The 18,240-nt window shown below is 34.0% G+C and overlaps 1 protein-coding gene and 1 long non-coding RNA gene across 2 annotated transcripts; both read left to right on the top strand.

The window, feature by feature from the left end:
- The first annotated feature begins 6,228 nt into the window (after positions 1-6,228).
- LOC131314158 (uncharacterized) lies at positions 6,229-6,797 on the top strand. The gene is made up of 3 exons (XR_009196318.1): positions 6,229-6,327; positions 6,378-6,451; positions 6,550-6,797. It is a non-coding gene; the product is annotated as an uncharacterized LOC131314158 (long non-coding RNA).
- Positions 6,798-7,078: 281 nt separating this feature from the next.
- On the top strand, positions 7,079-7,985 carry LOC131314451 (uncharacterized). The gene is made up of 3 exons (XM_058343077.1): positions 7,079-7,172; positions 7,315-7,435; positions 7,524-7,985. The coding sequence occupies exons 1-3, from the start codon at positions 7,117-7,119 to the stop codon at positions 7,704-7,706; spliced, it is 360 nt and encodes a 119-aa protein (XP_058199060.1). The 5' UTR covers positions 7,079-7,116; the 3' UTR covers positions 7,707-7,985.
- Positions 7,986-18,240: the final 10,255 nt, after the last annotated feature.

Genomic DNA, 18,240 nt, shown 5'->3' with positions numbered 1-18,240 from the left:
GATTTATCGTAAAAGGTCAGGATTAATTTGTCTCTAATAATCAATTATCTGCTCTATTGGATCCCAAATAAAAAACAGATACTTAATTATGAGAGCAGATATTTAATTATGAGAGTTCTAGAAACAAAAATTAATCACGACTCTTTAAATTTGGAGTGCTAAATTTTTTTTAGATTAAAAAATTTAGCAGACAAAAAATATATCTTTTAACTGGTGTTAGGTAAAATAGATAATGTTGATTTAGTTGTGAAAAAAAAAAGTTGATAGCTAAATTAAAAATATGTGCGGCTATGTTCGTTTTGCATTTTTTGGTATTTTAGTTTTGGTAGTGGATGGAAAAAGAAATAGAGTAATGATTGAAGAGATGAGTAATGATGTAACGACTTGGATTTTTGACCCAATTTTTTTTCCTAAATATAATATTATTACAATTATTTTCCTTAATGCAATTCTTTTTTTTTAAATACAATTATGCATGCAATATATACATGCATTCTTTTTAAATTTTTCCTACACACACATGCGTGCATGCACACTCCTTCTCCTCCCTCACCTCAAACTCCTTCCGTCTCTCTGTCTCCTATTCAGTCTCTACTTCCTTCCTGACCCTAAAACCAAGCCTAATTCGTCCATTCCAAATCCCATGAACCCAACTCCATTAAATTTACTCTTATCCTCTTCCACCAAAATTCTCCTATAAATACCCCAACCCATTGACCCACGAAAATACCACAATATTTCCCACACTCCATCGACTAGAAAAGAAGAGAAAAACAGAAGAAAACGGAGCTCCAATCCATGGAGTTTTAGAGAGAGAAAGAAACAGAGAGAAAAGTGGGTTTTGTACCAAGACCCGACCGAAATCCAATTCGATCATTCCAAACTCTTCCCATAACTCCTAGTATCACCAAGCATCGTCCAATTTGGTCCCAAAGTCTCCCCATTAAAGAAACCGAAGTCACCTCCTCCAAAAATTCAAGTTTCGTTTTTAATTCAATTCAACCCAATCAAGGTACTATAATCCTATCCAACCTCTTTTTCAAGTATATTAAGTGTTTATATACTTAGGCCTATGTTCCGAACAAAAAAAAAATATAGTTCACTGCGCGTTTTCTGCCGTATTCACCAATTTGATATTATGTTTGAGCCCGACACTTTATTTGTAATTATTTATGAAGAAGATGATCCTTATGATATTTATTTTACAATCTTTCTGATATTAATATTATTAAAAACTTCTGATCTAATATTATTTTCTTACAGTGTAATATCATATTAGTATAAAATATATTAGTTATATCCGTTTAATTTATCTGGTAGATTGAGTTGGTTTTAAACGTTTCGAAACAACTTTGCGATCTTCCGAACATCATTTTTGACACCCGGACTATTTTTCATAAACTTTTCACACCTCAAAGATCATAACTTGTTAAGATCATATTTTTTTATTCAATTATCTATTTATTAAATTATTTATTAGTTATCTATCAAAGTTTACAAACGAAAAATCTTTACGACCTTCCAAACAACGTTTTAACACCCAAACTAATTTTTTCTAGACTCCTTGCATCTCAAAGATGATATCTTGTTAAATTAATATTTTTTTATTTAATTTACTATTTATTGTTATTTCTATAGCGTTTCCAATCAAAAATTCTTTATGACCTTATAAACCTTATTATTAATGCCCGAGTAATTTTATTTAGACTCCCTACATTCCGAAGATGAAATTTTGTTAACCTCAACATATTTTAATTAGTAAATTATTTATTATCTATTTACTTCACTTTCGGCCACTTTATTTAACGTCTTTATTTAAATAAATTCCGCGACTCTCCGAACTCAACTTTTGACACTCAACGCATAGGACCTCTAGGACTCTTATTCAGGTCATGTTAATTATTTTAATATTTTTACCTAATTAACGCATTTAATTAGTTTTTAATTAATCTAATTACTTAGAAATAATTAATGAGAGCCTAGAAAAATATTTTTTTTAAAAAAGCTCTTACTTATTATCATCATGGCCATACAAGACTAAGGGCAACGGCCCATTCATAAAAGGTTGAGTGATTGCTTTGCTTGTAGTTTGTTTTAATTATTATTCATTTTAATTGCATATTGCACCGATTCTTGTTTCGAAATGCTAGATTGGACCCTAGAAACATGGGGTGGTATGCGAATAGAATTCACCTAGACGATGCTAGGTAATGGAGAATTTGGAAAGTTTTATTTTTAGATTGCCTGCAGACGTGATTTTGAGATGTGATGAGATTTGTGATGAGATTGAAACTGGCGGGAGTCCAGTGATGAATTGATAGACTGGCAAGAGTCCAGTGATGATTGTGAAGTGGTATATAAGATAGGCGAACCCTAGCTGTGATTCAGGCATGATAAGCTTTCCCCTTGTTGTAGTTATTAGGGTGCACACTCAGTATATAACTTAGGTGTATCTGCGACAGCAAAGGGAAGTGACCTCATGGGACCGAGCATGGCTAGCGGTTGGGGGAGGAAAGATCTCGCGGAGGGATCTTAGATTTCACATTAGAATAATGAATAGTAATAAATTGGTGTTTGTAAATCCTTATTCTGCTTTTCGCATCTTTATTATCCTATTACTTGCTAGCTGTAAAGTAAGAGGGGTGGTTGGGTTGGATTATTCTACTGAGTGATTTATTACTCACGGATACGTCTGTATCTTGGCAAATCATTTGCTTCGGCGATCAATTTGCCAGAGGGCGCAAGAATTCAATGGAGAGGATTCAAAGATGCTGCAGTTCGACATAGAAATAATATCAAGAACGAAGATCGAGTATGCTTCGGATTTGTATCAAGCCTAGAGTCAGCTCTGAAGTTAATGTATTTTGAATTAGTAAATTTATCTTGTGACTGTAACAGCTAAACTTTATTTTGGAAAATTATATTTATTTAGCAAATTTTCTTAAGATTTTATTTTATATTGCTTCCAAAAAAATTGGGGCGTTACAAATGAGTAGAGAGAAATAGAGAGAGATGGCAAAATAATAATTGAAGAAATAGGGTAATGATTAGAAAACAAAACAAAAACAAAATATGAAATGAACAAGGTGGCAATGTTCATGAGATATTTTACCTATTTATTGGTGTACATGCTCTCTTAAAGAAAGAGTTGTTAAAAAAGAAAAAGAAAAAGAAGAAACTTGGGGTAAATAAGAAATGTAAAATAAAAAAATGGGTTAAAGGTGTAATTCTTCGAAAGTTGTCGAATGGTTTGTTGTTTCTGTCCCATCCATTTGTCAGAGGAAAGTTTGGAAAATTGATTGCAAAACAGTACTTTTATCCGGTGCTATATTGCACTGGTTAGCATTTCCGATACAAAATTGCTTTAAGTAACGACCAGAAATCCCGAAATTCATCTCGATCCTATGTGTAAAGTGGTGTAAAAATTACAGTTCAGACCATAACATTCTATATCTTATAAATAAATTACAGTGCCTTTTATACACTTTGCCAAAAAATTTAAATATTTATAGCTAGGACCCCCTTTCTTTCTTGCACCATTATTATCTTTATTTTTGCATTTTTAATTATGACCAGTCAGTTTAAAAATAACACAGTCTGTTTAAAATTTGGTATCAGAGCCCCCAGTACTATTTGTTAATTCAAGTAGCCAGATTAAAGTTTCTTATTTGCTTAGTTTGTTATGGTCGATGACTTAATAAGAGCAATTAGTCATAGTTTAAATGAAATTAGATCTCAACAGTTGAGGCAGAGTATCTAGATTAAAATAGATTTCCAGTTAGTAGAGCAACTTAGCAGTAGTTTAGAAAAAAGATTTAGCCTAGAGGTTAGTGGTAACATAGTAACCAGAAGTCAGTTTGAAGAATTTTCGAAAAAATCTCTTGAGCAAACTACCCAGATCTTAGAAAATATTAACAGATTTAGATTTAATAATCAGCCAGGAAATTTAGACTATTTCAAAGATCTGTATTCAGAGATTTTAAGAAGAATTAGTAAATTAGAAGAAAAACAGCTCATAATATCAGACAAATTACCTTGTAAACGGGATATAATAGATCTGACCAGTATACTAGATACTACCCAGCCAAAGGATATAGAAACAAAAACTAGAAATTTAGTGGAAAGCCTTAAATTTGAAGTTGAATGGATTAAGCAAAACTCAGTCCAAGTCAAGTTAGAGTTAGATAGTAAACTTCAGAAAATATAAGTCCTTTTAGAAGAAGTTAAGAAATTAGCCAATGAAGAATGAATAGTTATGATAATTTGTTTTATAAAATAGCGTTAGAAAATTCAGGAAGAATCCAACCAGATCCCATCGGATTTTCCAGTTTCAAGCCAACAGGCAAAACAGAAGAGACTGTTATCAAACAAAATAACACGATTATTGAGCTTTTGATAAGTCTTAGCCATAGAATAGCAGAAACATCAGACAAGTTAGATTAATTATCTATCAAAGTAGAAAAACTCCAGGAGGATAAAGCTTTAGAAGTCCTAACTTCTAAAATAAACCAAATTAGTCTTTCAGCCTCAACGGGACACTTAGAACCCAAAAGATCTAATAGACTTTTACAAAACCATACCTTTTATTATAACATATTTGGTACTTCAGATCAAAATAAAGGAAAGAAACCAGAGATTCCTCAATCTTCAGGAACCCAATAATGGCATCCAGCAGTAAAACTAAGGTTAGTGGAATTCCTTTGCTAAACAAAGTATTTGGAAAATAACCAGTAGAAGAAAATAGGATAGAAGGAATTATAGACCCAGATGTTCAGTTAGACAGATTCAAAAACCACATTTTAGAATTATTAGACCCGACAGTGCTATATAGGTCACAGAATTTCTTCAATCGAGGTGTTAGAACTTATAATAGTTACCATGAAAAACCAGTCAATGTTACAACAGAAGATCAATTAGAAATCTTAGAAATGATTACTCAGAAAAGCTTCAATGAGCTTAAACAGTTAAGGTTAGGTCTTATACACCTAGGTTTAATTACCATAAGAATAAAAAGGTTTAGCCAGACAAGACTTAGGAACCAAAGTATTGGTTATGATTTTTGATAATCTATATAATAAGATAGAATTGGGTTTGAATCCAAAAGACAACCAATGCTCAGATTTGTCCCTTCTATAAATCTAGACCGTTGGTTGTTCAATGGTTGGCCCGTAAATATTTATCCTTTTTTGAGCAATTTCTAATCACACAAATACCTCGTATCCGTATACGCCTCCCTCTCTCCATGTCTCTCTCTGCCGCCTTCCCCGTCTCTTTCTCTCTCTCTGCCGCCTTCCCCGTCTCTCTCTCTCTCTCTGCCGCCTTCCCCCTCTGCCACCGCCTCCCCCACCGCCGCACCTCCGCTGTTATCTCCGTGCTCTAATATGATTCCAGGTAACCTAACGATTCCATAAGTTGTATTCTCATGCTTTCAACCGATTCTTAATTGGAAATTGGATTCTCTACTTTAATATGATTTTGGGGGTGTCATAGTCTAATCGAAGTTGTATTCAAAAATTAAACATTAAACGACCAAGAGGAATCTTAATTTTTTTCCAACTTAATTGGAAACGAATTGGATTCTCAACTTAATTTTTTTCTGAGACAGCGTCTATCATGGTGAAGGAATATTGGTGAAGCCCATTATACTTCTGTAAGTGCATGAATGTTGGAAAACGTCCTAAATTACTGAAATTTGCAATACCAAAGTTTGAGATCATAATCGTAAAAATTGTATAGCTGGTAATTGGGACACTTTGCAGCGTGGGTCGTTCCTTATTTTCATACTTTGAGCGGTGGTCTTAGTAAGAGCATGTTCCTTAGTTTAATGCATTCAAGGTGTTTGTAAAAATGCCTCATGCAAATGGAATTGAGACGGGAGATTGAAATTGCTCTGTCATAGTTGAAGTGAACAATAGATAACCTCCCTTTTCCCCTAGAGTTTTATTTGCTGTGTCATGAGAATGAGTGCTCTGGTGTATGCATGTGTGTCCATTTAACCTCCCTTTTTTCCTATCTTTTCGTCGTTTGAAGAGAGAAACAGAAAACTTCAGGCTTTGAATCATTACCACTTCCCCGTGAGCCTTTTACTACTCATATCCAATCAGTTCAAATAGGTAATGAATTGAACAATAGACCAAGGCACGGTTTGAATCATTACCACTTCCCCGTGAGCCTTTTACTGCTCATATCCATTCAATTTTAAATATCTTTTTCCCTCACAATAGTTAAAATTTCAGCGTTGCAGTTTGTTGATATAGTATGGAAAATGTTCACATACATTGCTTCAGCATACATTGTTCATCTTGACGCATGATCATAATTCAACTGGTATGTGCTTTTAGTGTGGAATATTATTAAACCTGTGATACTCTTATCAGGGTACGACTAACTAGATATAATGGCTAGCAAATGGAATCCAACACATGTGGCCAATGGAGAAGAATATTCACAGGTATGAGCCTGCATATGTGGGCAATGGCTATTTCAAAAAAAAAAACCATTTTTCAACTGATTACAATAATTAATCAGAGTTTCTACGCATACTTTTAGGCACAATCGCGTAAGGAAATATCAAAATCAACCCTAGCGCAACGTGCACGATGAGAACGAGAACAATTTCTAAAGCAAAGCACTACAGTTAGTGGAAACGAAAACATACAGGTATACACGTTGACTCCTATCTTCTATCTTCCATTTGCAAAATAGATATTATACACTTTCTTTAGCCAAAAGTCGGTAAAAAAATATCAAAATCATCAATGGCACAAAGTGCGCGACGGGAACGAGAGCGGATCCTGAAGCAATGGGATACAAGGGTAAGATTCAATAATTATTATAGTTTGCTGTCTATTTATGATACTACCTTCAATTTAGATTTACACAACTGAATAGTTTGCTGTCCATTTATAGACACAACCTCTACAAGAAATTAATGTCGGGGTTCCCCTTGATGAGTATCGTGCCACCATTGTCAACAATGTACGTAATTGTGATGAATTACTTATGCACGTCGTTTAAGTTATAATTATTTTAATCAGCTTTAGTAATTTTCCAAGTACACTATTTAGGATACACGAATGGCGAACACAGTTGCTCATACCAAGCAGAAGTGAAATCATGCGGATAAGGGGAAAGGGCTTCTCACCTATGCTAAGGAAAAAGAGACTTCTTTGGTAATATTACTGCACATTCCTTTTTTCTCTTTCAAAGAAGTATGTGCAGACTGTAACCAGGTAATCAATCCACACGTCTATAATGAGTAATACAACTTATATGTAACACATATAAAACGGTTGAAATTTGCATTTATTGTAGGTATAATGCAAAGATGGTCGTGAAAGACTCCACTGGCTCAATGGATCTCTTGGTAAAGGACACGAAGACAGAATTCATCTTACAATGTGTCCCTTCATATCTGAAGAAATTAATGTTAAAGGTAAATACTAAAAAACTATCTATATAAATTACACTGTATATAGAATTAAAATAATATATTAATACCTTTATCTGTGATGTTCTGCCAGGATAATGGGGCGCAAATGCTCAAAGACTATATTTCTCAATTTTATGAATGTCCATACGTGTTTATTATTCCTGCTCCAAAATTTGGATGCGTTGACCATTGTGCTCCTTTGGTGACTTTTGTGTTAAAAATTGATTCGTCAAAAGGGTGTTGGCACATTTTCAAAGGTAATAAAATGATTTAAATTATTGTAGGGGTGATAAGTTGTCATTTTGATTTAATTGCCAGTTCATATTTATTTGCGATGAATTTAATAATTCTTAATCTTATTTATGTAGGAAAATCGAGAACTGGCAAAGAGACATTGGATTCGTCGTGATAAGAACTTTGTTAAGACATTGAAAATTTCATAATGACATTTTATTTGTTAGGTTAAGTTTTACAAGAATATATTTGGTTTGACGTAGTTAATTTTTATTACGTGTGTTGAGTGATTTATAGATTTTGAAAATTTGTGTAAAACTTGAATATTATTTGCACCTTGAATTGTCCTACACATATACCAAAGTTTAATTTGTTCCTACCCATTTTTTTAACATGTCCTCCTTTTGCTCATTGTTCGACATGTATATTTAGTTGTATTCAAAATATGTTGCGTCATGTTTTTTAACATGTCCTCCTTTTGCTCATTGTTCGACATGTATATTTAGTTGTATTCAAAATATGTTGCGTCGTGCCTTTAGGCACGGGCATTAGCTAGTAGGTTTACAAATTAGGAACAAGCATTAATAGGAAGTATGGAACTAGACATGAATAGCAATTGCTAAATTGTTTACTGTATACCAGATTTTCAGATGAGACTTAATGAATTTTACCAACATATTCGTATAGGTATTAAGACAAGAGGATATCATATGATTCCTGATGTTCATAACCTTTTAGTATGTGTAAATTTTATAAGAAAACTAAGTAATCATAGTAGTACTAGATATAAGCTAAGGACAGATCAAGCCTTGAAAGCTATAGGAACTAAAGGTATCCAAGTTATAGAAGCCAAGAAACGAATTTCAGAGATGTGATCAGGACTTGAATGGAAAGTCACAAATTTAGTGCCCAAGCAACAACTTAGGCCCAGTAATAATAGTTTCTATACCAATAGTATAGGAGAAGCAAATCTTAGGTTCAGTAATTACATTTCAGCAGGAAGACATTCAGATGTAGGAAGTTCTATTAATACAGATATAGAAACAGAACATATTTATATGGCATATGAGCAGCCCCAGTTTACACTAAATCAATTAGTTAAATTTAGCAAATTTGACATAATCAGATTAAAAGAACTTTTAGAACCAATCTATAGGCCAGATTTAGATTATTATGATTATCATATTTTAGAAGGATACTATACCCAAAAACTTGAGTATGAACATCCAGAATTAGATGATAGGTCTAAGTTCCAAAGACAATATTTGTTGCAAAATAACATATTTGTCTTGGAAGAGAGATTTTTAGACTAGATCCCAATAAGAAAAACAATCTTTCAGTAGAAGATATGTTTTGTCACTCAGACCCCAGATCTAAATATTACTAGTCACCAGTTGAAAATATAGAAAGCCATATGGTAGAAGTTAAAATGGAAACATACGATAATACCCCACCAGTGCTCTCAAATCAAATATATGAGATGGGAAACATTCCAATCAGTAGATTTAGAATTGAGCCGTCAGCCCAAGAACTAGAATACGGAACCTATGGGAAAAGATTACCAATAGACAGAGATATATCCCTCATGGCATAAGCAGGAATAGGGTTAATGCTTGATATTGCAGCATTTGATCCTTAATTCCATAAAGCAGTCATAGATAGATGGGAACAAGCCCTAGTCAGAAAACTTTTAGAAATGACCAATTGGCACTCTTCAGCAGAGATGTGGTCATATTGTGAATCATTTCTAGGAGATACAGCAAAAGGGATTGTAGAAGCTTATACACTACTACAATAATAGATATGCGTCATACTAAGAAGATTTACAAAGATCACGGTTTTCAATGAAAGCGTGATAAAATGTCTTGCTTAAAATTTTTTATCTCGGTTTAAATCCAAAGCTGAGATAAAAAGTGAGTTTTAGCATGAAATAAAAGACCTCACTCTTGCGGCGAGATAAAAGAAAAACAACATCACCCTTGCGGCATGATAAAAGATTTTAGGGCAGAAAAAAATGAGATAAAAGAGCTCGCTCTTGTGGCGAGATAAAAGAGAAAAGACCTCACCCTTGTGGCATGATAAAAAAGAGAAAAGACCTCACCCCTGTGGCGTGATAAAAGATTTTAGGGTGGAAAAGAATGAGATTAAAGATCTCGCTCTTGTGGCGAGATAAAAGAGAAATGATCTCACCCTTGTAGCGTGATAAAAAACTTAAGCATGGAAAAAAGTAAGATAAATGATCTCACTTTTGTGGTGAGATAAAAAGCCTACCTATTTAGGCGTGCAGTCTAAATTTTCACCTGGGCGGGCTGATACTCATTTAGGCAGACTTTGAAAAGTTATGTGAGAAAAACGATGTTATTTCAAAACTTTTAAAAGTTCTTTTTTTTTCTTTTTTACAAAAGGTAAGAAAATAAGCCCTAATTACACTCATCCCAAAAAATCTTTACGTTTCATCTTTATCTTCACGCCCAGAGAGAGGGGGGGGGGGGGCGGCAAATCCCACAATTGGATTCCACCGGTGCCGATTGTGTCTTCGACGACAGGCGAACTGTTCCACTAGTGCCTGATTTTCACGTGGACGAGCCGTGATCTTTATGGTTTATTGTAGTAGTGAAATTTAGTTATTTCGGATGTCTTCCGAGTATACGTTTGGCACATTAGGTAAAAAAGCAATTATATTATTATGGCTTATCCTTATCTGAAAAGGATTAAAATCCAATTGAGAAGCCACTATTGAAATTGAAATTCAATATAAACACAAAATCCATGTGAAATGGTTAGTTTATAAATAAAAAAAATCTAAAGTTTGTCTATAATGTTACAATCTGTAGGTTGTGATAATTTTCATAAAAATATAAAGCGCACACTACAACAAAAACCACTATTGTCTGCTAAATTTACTAAATAAAACTAAATTGTTCGCCTCAAGAAAATCTTTTGGTGACCAACAATTAATTTTGATTGCCAAAAGATCTGTTGTCATATTTTTAAATTTTTGTAAACAATGTTTATATATGTATTTTTATATATATTAATATCATGTTAATTGCATTTCAAAAAATTCAGCAAATTTTAAGGAAAAAAAAAATTTCTCACTTTAGGAAGTAAGTATAAATATTTTTGTTTTCCTAATGTAACAAAAGTTATTGGCTAGCTTAGTGGTAAGAGCTTGGGAAATCAACTAAGGGTGCATGTGTTCGAAACTTGGCAATAACAAGAAAAGATAATCTAGTAGATACATAGAAAAGATCACGCTCAATTATTTTCTATCTCAGTTTATGGTGGTGTGATCATTTTGAACTTTCAATCACGGTTATAGACCGTGATCTAAAGTAACATACAATCACACCCAGAAAAGAGAAATGATCACGCCTTTTGGCTGTGATTGTTTCTCTCTTTCAATCACTGATAACCGTGATAAAAGAGAGTGACTTACAATCACACCCAAATCTATCACGGTAGCAAGAGCGTGATAGAAAACTTACAATCACGGACAATAGCTGCGATCTTTATGGTTTATTGTAGTATAAAAGAGATTTTGAACCCCAATATGCGACTTTAGTTGCCCAATGACCAAATGTATATAATTTCACCAGTTTAGTTAAAACATTGATCATAGGAGCTGATCCTAACAGAGGCAATACAACATACCAGAATGTAGCCATAAGACAGTTGGAACAGCTTAGGTTACATAAATGGAAATATATAGTTAATTTTTGTAATGACTTTATAGCCCTTGCATCACAAACAGGAAGAGCCCTAGATCCAGAGATTAGTAACAAATTCTTTAGAAAACTTCTAGGCCCATTAGGAGAAGAAATATGGGAAAAGTGGAAGGCCATTAATGGAGATGAAAATCAACATCTAGGAATAGGTCATAGAATCCAGTTTGTATTTGCAGTACTCAGAGATAAGTGCACCACACTTGAGATCCAGAAGGGTGTAAAGAAAAACAAGTTGAATTTTTGCAGTCAAGTCATATATACTCCACAACAGAATAGATATGACAAAGAAAAGAGAAAGAAAAGGAAAAGCAAGCTTTACAAATATCAAAAGAAAGCCAGTAAGTATCATAAGAAGATAGCTCAGGCGGGAAAATATAACTATGATTATCAAAAACATGGTTATTATCCTAGAAAGAGATATAGGAAAAGTCAATCCTCTAAGCAAGCACCCAGTAAGCAACAGTTTAGGCCAAAACCCAAAAAATATTTTAGGAAAAGGGTTCAATCAACTCAAACCCGTAAATGTAAATGTTTTATATGTGATTCAGAAGATCATTTAGCAAACAGATGCCCTAATAAAGGAAAAAAACAAGAAAACTACAGAAAATGCAAATCTTATGGTAGAACTAGAAGATTTTGATAATATTGAGTTTATAGAAATAAAATTAGAAAATAGTGATACGAAATCAATATACAGTCTTATCAGCACAGAACCAGAAGAGATAAATTTTTTAGAAGTGTAACAACCCGGATTTTCGACTCAATTTTTTTTAATACAAATTTATATTGTTAAATTCGTAATTTAATAATTAATTAGATTGAATAATTAAAATATATTATTATGTGTACAATTGATATTATTTGCACTATTGTATAAGATATGTATTTAAACTTTAGATATACAGGCAATCAGGGATTCATATTCATCTCTTATCTTTCCTATCTAAACCATAGGTAGAACTCTATTCAAACTAACTCTCCACTTCTTTCTCTCTCATCCTATACATACACGCGTCCAAATACATTCTCACCCTGTACATACATGCGTCCACATACATTAGAATTGAAAAACCCCCAAATGTGGCACTTGTCCCCTATCCTTTTATCACTATCAGTATCCCTCTCTTTCACTCTCCTTCCCCATTCCACCACTTCTACACTTATCCTCTCACCTTCTTATTACCTTATTCTCTCTCATTATACATACCCACATAAATTCGAAAATTGAACACCAGTATATTATTTCACTCTCAATTCTATTGTTGAGTCTAGAATAGAGAGAGAGAGTTGTGGCCGTAGGTGTATGCACACCGTGAGTTTCGTGGGCAAACCGCCACTGCGGGCCCTGTCGGAGTGCCGCCGGAAGCCGCCTCGAGATTTCGGAACCACCACGGCAATCTACGGACACCGTACATGTTATGGCCTAAAACTTTTAATTATTTAATTAATTATATCGGCTATTTATTAATTTGGGTGTTATGGTCGGGTTCTATTTATTTATTTCGTGCATGTTGTAAATATTCATGGTGTAACCGTAATATTATGAAACTTGAGGCTACTTGTTGTAATTATTGCCTAGTCCTCTTATTAGTACATGGGTTAGTAGTGGTTCGGCGATAAGTATATTAGATTAGGGTTAACATTTGGCATAAGAGAACTTCTGACTTTTGAGAGGAGTAGCAGCCGGACCTTGAAGGAGGATTTTTCTTGGGGATTCTTTTTGAGGTAATTGTGTACCCATCTCTCTCGTTATCATTCTCATTCTAATAATTAAATTACCTTTTCACATAGCAATTGGGTCCATGGAGTGGAGACTAGTATGGGGTTAATTTGCATTTTACATTGAGAGAGACGAAGAGAGAGATCCCGTTGTGGGCAGATTGCCGTGGTGCGTGGTGTGTTGGGTGGTGAACTGTGATGGTGGTCGGTGATTTGTATGTATTTGAAGTTTGTGAGGGCTGGTGATTGTTTTGGTTCATAGTGCTCAGATAATCTAAGATTTATATTATATAAACAAGGTTCTATTTGTAGCGTGAATTGGAATAAGTTTGGGATTGAGGAGCTGAATAGTTTTGGCACATGCTACGGTCGTGGGTTTGTGCATGTGGACTCTTAGATTTGGGATTAGGGTGTTGGGTTGTAGTCTTAGGTTGGTAGAATAATTTTAGTAGTCCAATATTACTATAGACATGTCGACACAGTTTGTGATCCTATTGTTATGTGATTCTTTGTTCAGGATTGGCTTGTTTTGCGTTGTTGATTGCTTTAGCTTTGGACTCAGGTGAGTGGTTAAGCATGTTACGTAATTTCGAACTTCCCCGTGTCCCTTAAATTATTGTTTAGGAGATTTTATGATTGGTATTGGAAACCCGTAATTGTTTATTTGGTTAATTAAATCGGCATGTGGGAAAATATTTGGTGAAATCTTTTATTGTTCGAATAAATCTTTTTGGTGAGAACTTTGTGGATATTGTTAGGAACATATTTTGGAAAGTCCAGGGAAATTAATCCTCTGTGTGCGGGTGACTCTGGCCATTAGAGAAGAGACCGGGTTAGGCCGGCGACTCTAATGCTCAACGGCTTTCTTTTGCCGGGTCGTTCTTCGGGAAAAGTTCCACGAGCTGCCTACTCGTGATGACTCTAAGATACGATATTGGATCCAATTATGAGACATTTATTCACTGGCATTTGGTTCTATCGATATTGGTTGTGGTTTCCCATTGTTGTTGGAGATTGGTTTGTGATCACCATTGAGATTTATTGGTAAATGATTTATGGCCAAATTTGTTGGTTTAATGCACACCTTCATATGCAAAAAATATGTTATCGTGATAATCTATTTTTAGCCATGTTTTAGAACTGTATTATTATACATGCTTTACTACTCACTGAGCTCGTCAGCTGACGGATTTATTCCAATTTCATTTTCAGGTAAGTTGGGCAGTTAGGAGGACTCTGGCGGCATCTCGGGAATTTCATTTGTTGACCTCCTTAGGGTGTCTCATCTTTTTATTTTTTTTTGTTTTAATAATCGCTTCCGCATTCGAAACATTTGTCAAAAAATGGATTCTTTTTATTATGGTTGGATCAGTGGATGTTGGTTGTTTCATGGGATGTTTGTGCCCCATGCTTTTTGTTGAACTTAAATGGTTGGAGTTGTTTTTAATAAAAAAAAAAAAAGTGGTTGGCTGTTTATTAGTTCTTTGCTTTGGAATTTAATTAAATTCCTTTTTAGGCTGCATGTTCTACAAGTTTTGGTCTTGTGGTTCATGGCCGGCCACTTCTCATTTTGGGGTGTGACAGTACAACACTTATCCGGATTTAAAATCGCATTTGAGGTAGTTTTCCGGAAACCCAAAACTTTAATCTGCATTTTAATGGAGTTAGGACTTAGATTTAAAGTTTATTGAAGATGATGACCTGCTGTTAAATTGTTAATTTATTTTTAGTCCTGTTTATATTAAAATTCAGTCCGGTTGTGCTAGAGTGATTAGTGTTATACCCTGTGAAAATTTATGATCGTTTAACAAGTGTTTGATTGTGAAATTATTATTGATGATGCATTATTGATTTGTATTTGAGTGGACGTTTACGTGTTTAGTAAATTATTGGGGTAAATAAATGTTTATGAAATATTCACAAGAATATTTTACTAGTAAAAATTTATTTAGATTGTAAACAAGAAATATTTTAGATTATATATTAGTTAATCTTTAACTCTAATAAATATTGACTAAAATAGCCTCGCATAACTTTGTTGTTATAAAAATCTCATATTAATATTTAATATAGTTAGTAAATACTAAATTTCGCAATAAGTATTTTCCAATAAAAATTAGTTGTAAAATCTATGAATAATATGAAAGTTAAAGAAAATGTTTAAATAGTAGAAATGTTTTGTAAAATTTCGAAACGAGAGAAATAGACTTAATTTCAAGTGTAGTAATTAATTGTTTGGCTGAATATTATTTTGTTACTCGCATGATTAATTCTATGACAGGATTAATTTTATCTCATGGTTATGTGTTGTCAGTACTTTTAGTTGAAATGTTAGACCGTGTGATATTTTATTGTGGCTATAAATTGGACAAATAGGTTCCCGGGGTGGTTACAAGTAGTGAATCATGTAGACGATGATAAGTAAATGGAAAATGGTAAAGTGTTGAAAGTGTAAGTACTGTGTGGATTGTGAATTGAGCCATGGTGATGACAAGGGTAACCTATGGGGTCCTGTGTTGAAATGGGTTATCTGCGGGGCCCAGTGTTGTGACACTAATGTATGATACGTCATGGGAAGTTTCTCTTCGAGGAAGAGAATGGGTCCCATGAGACGGTTATAGTTAGTGAGACGTTAATGTATGATACGTCATGGGAAGTTTCTCTTTGGAGAAGAGAATGGGTCCCATGAGACGGTTATAGTTAGCGTGGGGTAGTGGATGTCCGACCCTAATGTACGATATGTCATGGGATGACTCGTTCCTCCTGTTATGGTCTTAAGTGAAAACATGCTCGGTACATAACTTAGGTGCGCTCACCTAGGACCCTGGTATAGGATAAGCAAGAGAAAGGGTGGACCCATGAGACGATTGTAGTTAGTGGATGTGGGAGGAAAGGATCTCACGGAGAGGATCCTTAGATTACATGTAAGATGATGGATAGTAAAGAAAAAGACGATGTGTTATTATTCTGTACCTTCTGTGTATTATGAATTATTATATTGTTGATCTGCATAATGTGGTATTGGGTTTTAGGATTTCTACTTGGTGAATTATCACTTAGGATACGTTTGTATCCTGGCAAATCGTTTGCTTCGGCGTTCAATTTGCCAGAGTGTGTAGGATTTCACAGTGGAGCAGTTGATACAGGTGAAACCCCCTGGAACGGAGTTTGAGCCAACGTTGCTTGGAATTCTTGTCAAAACTAGAGTCGCTCTGGAGTTGCTTTTGTTAAATAAATGTACATAGATTTTTTTATTATTTTGAAATTGTAATATAAGTATAAATAGGGGCCTAATAATTTGTAAAATTCAGCGTATTTTAGGGTTAATGCTTCCGAAATTTCTTGAAAAATCGGGACATTACAAGAAGAGTTAGACAGCGATAGCAGTAGTAGTTCAGAAGATGAACTTTCAAGTTATATGTCAGAATATACTTTTATGATTAAAAGTTCTAGTATAGAATGTACACATCAGTGGCAACATAATGTTGGTTAAAACAGCGAACCTTGCTCAGAATGCAATGGTTATCCTTTTATATTGTTTAGAAGTATATGCGTCAATTGTAAGAAAAATGTTTGTAAGTTTTGTCTTAAGAAGAATCACCAGATCGACAGAGACGACTTGAGTAATACAATACAACAACCAGTGTTAAATCAAAATTAGCTCTCCACGAAGCTAAGTTAGAAGCAGCCATAATCAAATTAGATTTAGATCGAACCAAATTCCAGTTCGAAAAACAGATAAGTGACTTAGAAAAGAAAATAGAAATTTTGTCTATAGAAATAGAAACATATAGGATAGAAAATAGCAGGTTAAACCAGTTACATGAGAAAAAACAGCCTTTAAAATCACCAGAGTGCATAGAAGACCATTGCAACATCATAGAATCAATCAATAGAATAGGAGAAAACAGTCTTATTGAAGTAAATTGTGAGATTTTATTACCACCTAAAGGGAAAAACCCAGGAAAAGTCGTAGATCTTAAAGCAATGATAGACACAGGAGCCAGTAAGAGCCACATCAGTCGTGATCTTATACCAGTTTACTATTATACCAGACCAGGTTACATAGCCAGGGCCGATCTCATGAATAATACCAGTGTTACTTATGACACATGTCTTATGAATAGTAGTATCAGGTTCACCAACAGACTTCAGCAACAACACACCTACCCATTACCTATGGTATCGATAGGAGATATTAACCATAGCTATAAGTTTATCTTAGGATTAAACTTTATAGACAGTATGAATGGCAGCATTACATTTAGCAAACACTTTGTAACATTTCATAAGCGTAGTTTACAGGTTGAGACTTTACACGCTCAGAATTTTAGAATCAGAGTTGTCAGCTAAGCGTGGTGGAACCATAGAAGAAAAACAAAAACAAAAACAGAGGAAGAAAATAAGAAAGTAAAAGAGCGAACAATAAGAAAATTCCAGGATACACATTTAGATTCTTATGAAGAAACCATAGATGATACTATTGAAATAGAATTAGAATGGTTAATGGAGGAGGGAGAACAGTCAGTTCAGTTAGATTATGATCTAATAGATCTTGATCAGATAGAACACTCTTTGTCAGTCTTTGATTGCAAAAAGAAAAGGACAGACAAAGAACAATTAGAAGAATTGATTAAGCTAGCAAAAGAAACTCAGATTTTAGGAGAAAATCCAATCAAACATTGGAATAAAAACAAGATGTTAGCACACTTAGAGATTATTAATCTAGATTTTAAGATCAGTACCCAAAAAATTGTATATAGCCCACTCGATGTAGAAGAATTTGAAAAACAAATCCAGGAGTTGCTAGATCTAGGAGTCATAAAAGAAAGTATCAGTCCACACAGAAGTGCAGCCTTTATGGTAAGAAACCATGCGTAAATTAAAAGAGAAAAAGAGCGAATGGTCATAAACTATAAGCGTCTTAATGATAATATCCAGTTAGATAGCTATGATATACCCAGTAAAGAACAATTTATCAATAGTATCCAGAATGCAACGATTTTTAGCAAGTTCGATTGCAAATCAGGATTCTAGCAAATTATGTTAGACCAGTCCAGTAAATCAGTATTTTTCAGAGAAAAATGGACAATATATTCAAAAGATATCATTCGTTTATCCTTGTTT

This window comes from Rhododendron vialii, chromosome 13a, assembly GCF_030253575.1.
Source record: "Rhododendron vialii isolate Sample 1 chromosome 13a, ASM3025357v1".
Lineage (NCBI taxonomy): Eukaryota > Viridiplantae > Streptophyta > Magnoliopsida > Ericales > Ericaceae > Rhododendron > Rhododendron vialii.
The sequence above is the reverse complement of the archived record's forward strand: the minus strand, read 5'-3'. Positions and strand labels throughout refer to the sequence as shown.

Bases quoted from the DNA above. Each gene is read 5' to 3' on its own strand.
- LOC131314451 (XM_058343077.1), top strand. From the start codon at position 7,117: ATGCGGATAAGGGGAAAGGGCTTCTCACCTATGCTAAGGAAAAAGAGA. The intron at 7,173-7,314 runs GTAATATTACTG...CATTTATTGTAG, and splicing joins AGGAAAAAGAGACTTCTTTG to GTATAATGCAAAGATGGTCG. The intron at 7,436-7,523 runs GTAAATACTAAA...ATGTTCTGCCAG, and splicing joins TGAAGAAATTAATGTTAAAG to GATAATGGGGCGCAAATGCT.